This window comes from Rhipicephalus microplus, unplaced genomic scaffold, assembly GCF_043290135.1.
Source record: "Rhipicephalus microplus isolate Deutch F79 unplaced genomic scaffold, USDA_Rmic scaffold_14, whole genome shotgun sequence".
NCBI classification, from domain to species: Eukaryota; Metazoa; Arthropoda; class Arachnida; order Ixodida; family Ixodidae; genus Rhipicephalus; species Rhipicephalus microplus.
The window spans coordinates 35,678,961-35,684,228 of NW_027464587.1; the positions used below are offsets into that span (position 1 = coordinate 35,678,961).

Consider the following 5,268-nt stretch of genomic DNA (forward strand, 5'->3'; position numbering starts at 1 on the left):
ACAGAAACCGAAACTACAGGTGCTATATACAGGATACAACTTTTTCCCTCCTTCATTTATTTTTTTGATTTTGGGAAGGTGTTAGTACGTTAGTATAGGTTAATCGCGCACAGTTTATATGTGGAACGAGAAATACACAACAAGAAATACACATCAATATATACACACAAAATTATCTATACAAATGCCAAAAATATTGAATACATTAGGTAACAGGTACACCAACTAAGAAATATTTACACATTCACACTTTATAACCATATCTGTCCAGTCGCCGTCTCTCTCGGTGCGGCTGAATGCGACGACCAGTTGGGCACGACACCACAGGTTTTTCTGTAGTGTTCACGGGCGGGCTTGAAACAGTTTCTGACGCAGGAAACTGTCCGGCAGCTGGTCTCGTTGGCAAGCTAGAATTGTAGTCTGCACTAGGCACAGGTTTCGCTGCGGGAGCACTTGCCTCGGCGGACGCTGGCTGCCATGTTGCAGCGAGAAGCGTCGCGTCAACGGGATCGTGATGGAACGAATATTCATGCCCTGCTGAATGTTGCTGAAGGCCATTGTCGCCAGGGCGCCTAGCAGGCACCTTGCATAGCTTTGCCGTGTTCCATGTTTTGCCGTCGTCGAGAATGAAGGATGCTGGGCCGCATTGCTCAATGACTTTCCTTGGCTTCGAGAAAGAGATGTCACCTTTGAATGAAACCGATGGTTTCTTCACCCGCACCATGTCTTCTACTGCCACTGTTGTCGGTTTAGCTGCTCGCATCCTGTCGGTGTAGGCTTTGCTGTGCTCTTGGCTGCGCTTGACACGTTGCCGAAGCTTGGCCAGCTCCTGGTAGGGTGCCTTTGCGAAGGACTCGAGCGATAAGCCGAAGATGTCAAGCTTCGTTCTTGGCAGCCTTCCATGTAAAAGTACCGCAGGGGCCACTCCTGTTGTGGCGTGTGGTGTACACCTGTATGCAGCGAGGTAATCCCGTACAGCAGTTCGCAGCGGACGTTGTTCTAGACGGGCCAGTTGCAGGTAAGTCTTGAACGTGCGGTTGAACTGCTCAATCTGTCCGTTTGCCTGCGGGTAATAAACAGATGAGTGCGACAGGCGGATCGCTCGTTCTTGTAGGAAGTTGACGAATTCCTTTGACGTGAATTCGGGCCCATTATCACAGACTATCGCTTCAGGATAGCCTTCCCGTGCAAATACGTTGAGCAGGAACTCGGTCACGGTTCTTGTAGAAATTTCCCTTGAAAACTGTACTTCTGGCCATTTCGAGAAGTAATCTACGAGTGTCAGCACAAATCTGCAATCCGGAGGCGCCCTCTCCAGGGGACCAACGATATCCATTGCAAGTTTCTGCCATGGTCTCTCTGGTAGCTCGACAGGTTGCTGCGGGGTAGGCGACGTCTTTGCCGATTTATCTGCTGCTTGACAGATGCTACAATTGTGGACTGCTTCTTCCACGTGACTGTCCATGCGGGGCCACCAAAATTGCTCTCTAAGTCTGGCTTTGGTGCGTCCGATGCCCTGGTGAGTTTCATGTGCTGTTGCCACAAGTTGAGCCACGAGAGATGATGGAACTACAAGCCTCTCTGCACGCAACAACAATTCACTCACCACTGACAATTCGTCTCGAACTCTGAAATATGGTTCCAGACCTTCCGGAAAGTCTCTGTGTGACGGCCAAGACCCATTTACAAACACCTTCACCTTTTGAAGAGTGGCGTCAGCAAGAACCACTTGTTCAAACTGCTCTTTGGTCAGGCAACTTAGTTGAACCATGGAAACAACTTCCTCCTCAAATGTCAGCCATCCATCTGCCATATGAACGGGTAACCGCGAAAGGGCATCGGCTACTCTGTTAGATGAGCCTTTCTGGTACTCCACCGTGAAATTGTAACGTAGTAGCCTTGTGCACCAACGTGCAATTTCAAGTGGGCGTCGGCCTGAGCCCTGCGAAGACAGAAGCGAAACGAGGGCCTGGTGGTCTGTTCGGAGAGTGAAGCTCCGTCCCCACAGGTATGCATTCCAATGCTCGCATGCCCAAATGCATGCAAGTGCTTCCTTCTCGCCAACTGCGTACTTTCTTTCAGCCGGAGATAGCGTGCGTGATGCAGAAGCAACAGCACGAAGCTTATTATCGGCGTGCTGCTGAAGGACTGCTCCAAGACCACATTCGAATGCATCGGTGGAAATGATAATTGGAAGCGCAGGATCAAACATGTGCAAGACAAGATCTGACAATAATACCTCCTTTACCGTGCTGAAACTGTTATCCACCTCAACAGACCAGGAGAAGGTTTCGCCTTTTCTAAGAAGAGCCCTCATTGGTTCTACCATCTCGGCCAAGTGTGGCGCAAACTAGGCGTAGTATTCCACCAACCCAAGAAAGGAGCGGAGTTCAGCGGCATTTCTTGGAACTAGGGTTTCCACAATTGCGTCTACTTTCCCTGACAGTGGCGAAATACCGCAAGGTGTCACCTTGTGGCCCAAGAATTTGAGCTCCTGAACTCCAAACACATTTGCTGTTGAGCTTCAGACCTGCGTCTTTGATACGCTGCAACACTGCCTACAAGTTCTTGAGGTGCTCCTCAGCTGATTTACCAAAAATAATTACATCGTTGATGTAAAAGAGGACACCCGCAAAATTGCGAAGGATTCGGGACATCATACTCTGAAAAGCAGCTGTTGCTGAGGCTAGCCCAAAACAAACGCGTTTGAACCGGTACAGCCCTTCATGTGTTATAAAAGCTGTCAAGTCCCTGCTCTCAGGATCCAACGGAACTTGGTTGTCGGCAGACGCTAAGTCGAGTTTGGAAAAGTGCGTGGCACCCACCAAGGCTTGTAGCAACTCATCCATATGAGGCAGCGGAAAGCTGTTCGGAACGATGACCTTGTTAGGTTCGCGTAAATCTACACAAAGCCTGATACTTCCATTTTCTTCTCAATGACTAAACTAGGGGACACCCACTCTGACGCATCGATACGTTCAATGATGTCCAAGCTTTCCAGGCGCTGCAGTTCGGAAGACACGCGTGGTCGTAAATGAAAGGAAGCCAGCGAAGTTTTGATGCTACTGGCTGAAGACCCGCACGTGTCTTAATCTTGTGAACAAAACCTTTTGCAAGGCCTAGCTCATTTGTGAATAGCGAGCAAAACTTTTGCTGAAGTGCTAATGGCAGCTGCATGGATGGCTTTATTGGACATGTCGGAGCTACTTCGGCGTTCGGTACCATGCTGGTTTGAATACGCTGCAGCTGAAATCCTTCAATAGACAGCTTCAAGGCCTTAATACTATCCAAGCCAACGAGAGAAGTACCCCGTTCGACGACATAAAACAAAAGCGGTGCGCTGTGATTCTCAAAAAAGACCTCAGAAAAGAAGCAGCCTCGAACCGAAATTGGTCTTTTGGAATAATCCAGAAGCGTACCACTAAGAACAGGAAGAAGCGGCACACCAGAAAAATGTTGGTCAAACAACTTGCCTGAAAGAATGGAAACGGAAGAGCCAGAATCGACTAACAGCTTCATAGCGACCTGCCCGATTTGAATGTTAATGTGTATTCCAGATGCAACAGGCTGTTGAACTACAAGAACCTCGACGGTTCCATCCTGCAACGGGCTATGTACTGAAACCTCGTGGACAGCTGCTTGCGACCGCTTCTGGTTGCAAACGTTTTCAAAATGTGCGATACGGCCACAAAAGAAGCATTTTTTTCCTTTAGCTGGGCGGCATTTCCAAGAAGCGCGATGCTGTTTAGAACCACAGCTGAAGCAATACGAAGAATTCGCGTGTTGCTGCGAGTTCGATGGAGTGCGCGTTCGAGATGGAGGGGGTTCCCCGATGTAGCTGCCTTATCGTGTTGACTGAAAGTGCGAGCACGCGGCAGTGAATTCGGTGACTGCAACGATGAACCGCCTTTTGTGCCAGACTGCGCGGATACTGGTTGCACAGAGACGGAAAATTCCTTCATTTCCACTGCTGCCTGCTCGATTTTACTCACGAGAGCAACTGCCTTGTTGAACGAAAGCGAAGACCCTTCTAACAAAAGACGTTCCCGAATACGATGCGAAGACAGACCGGCAACAAACTGGTCACGTAGTGACTCTTCTTGCGACATTAATGAGCACATCGTGGCAAGCTCTGTTAGCGCGGTCTCGTATTCTTGAATAGACTCACCTGGGAACTGAATTCGACGGTGAAATCGGTGGCACTCGACGACCAGGTTGCAGGTGGCATCGAAGTGCTTAGCCAGTGCCGCTACCGCGGAGTCATACATGTCGGGTGTAGCTCTGGTCCCTTCCTCCTCAGTCTTTTCGGCCGCCTGCGAAATAGACAGAGTATTGAAGATACGTTGGCCTTCGGGTCCCAAGGAATGTAGTAGAAGAGCCTTGCGTCGCAGTGGGGAGAACTCTGAAGCACCGGACGCCAGCAGATAGACCTTGAACATGTCGTGCCATCGGAACCATGGCTGCACGGGACAACCCAGTGTCGGAAGGAACGGATCCGGTGGGGCGATGCCAGCGAAAGCCATCAGGGGGGCGTGGCTGGTTATCCCCCGGGAACTATCTCAGACGGGGTTCACACACTCGTCGCCATTGTAGTGAACGAGTGACGTGTCTCGCACTCACGGGTAGCGGTTGCATACTCTCTTTTTTATGAGACGTTCCACAAATATATACAATCACAAGGACCCAGTGTTGCCAACTCAAACACAGAAACCGAAACTATGAGGTACTATATACAGGATGCAACAGGATGTTTGCCAATACAATATAAAAATTTCTGCGGTACTGCTTTTCTAGTTATACGCAGGAGCACAGACTTGGAACAGTTCAATTTCATGCCCCATTCATCGCTCCATCTAAGCAATACCACGTAATACTGAAGTAAGCAACAACTCATCTTTAACTGTATTAATCTCAATAAAAAGAACGAAGTAATCTGCAAAGAGACGAATATTCACAGGAGCTTGTATGACATTCACCATGTCGCTAAAATAAATGAAAAAATAATAGAGGGCCAGGCACACTACCTTGGGGGACAACAGAGATCACCGAGGAAGAATCATATTGCTATCAACTGCAACACGCTGTTCACAATGCTTTAAGTAAGCAGCTATCCACGACAGGATATCCGCGACAGGATGAAGCTAGTAAGTGCAAGGAGATGTAACTTGTAAATTAATTTTTCATGAGGAACTACATCAAAAGTATTTTAAAAGTGTAAAAATATTACGTCCATTTGGCCCACTCGGTGAAGGACAGAAGCTATATATG

General features: G+C 48.6%; 1 protein-coding gene across 1 annotated transcript; it reads right to left on the reverse strand.

Annotated features, from left to right (window-relative positions):
- Positions 1–3,464: 3,464 nt before the first annotated feature.
- LOC142784439 (uncharacterized) lies at positions 3,465–4,620 on the reverse strand. Its single transcript, XM_075882804.1, has one exon. It carries the CDS (start codon positions 4,521–4,523, stop codon positions 3,576–3,578), a length of 948 nt encoding a protein of 315 aa, XP_075738919.1. The 5' UTR covers positions 4,524–4,620; the 3' UTR covers positions 3,465–3,575.
- Between the last annotated feature and the right edge of the window lie 648 nt (positions 4,621–5,268).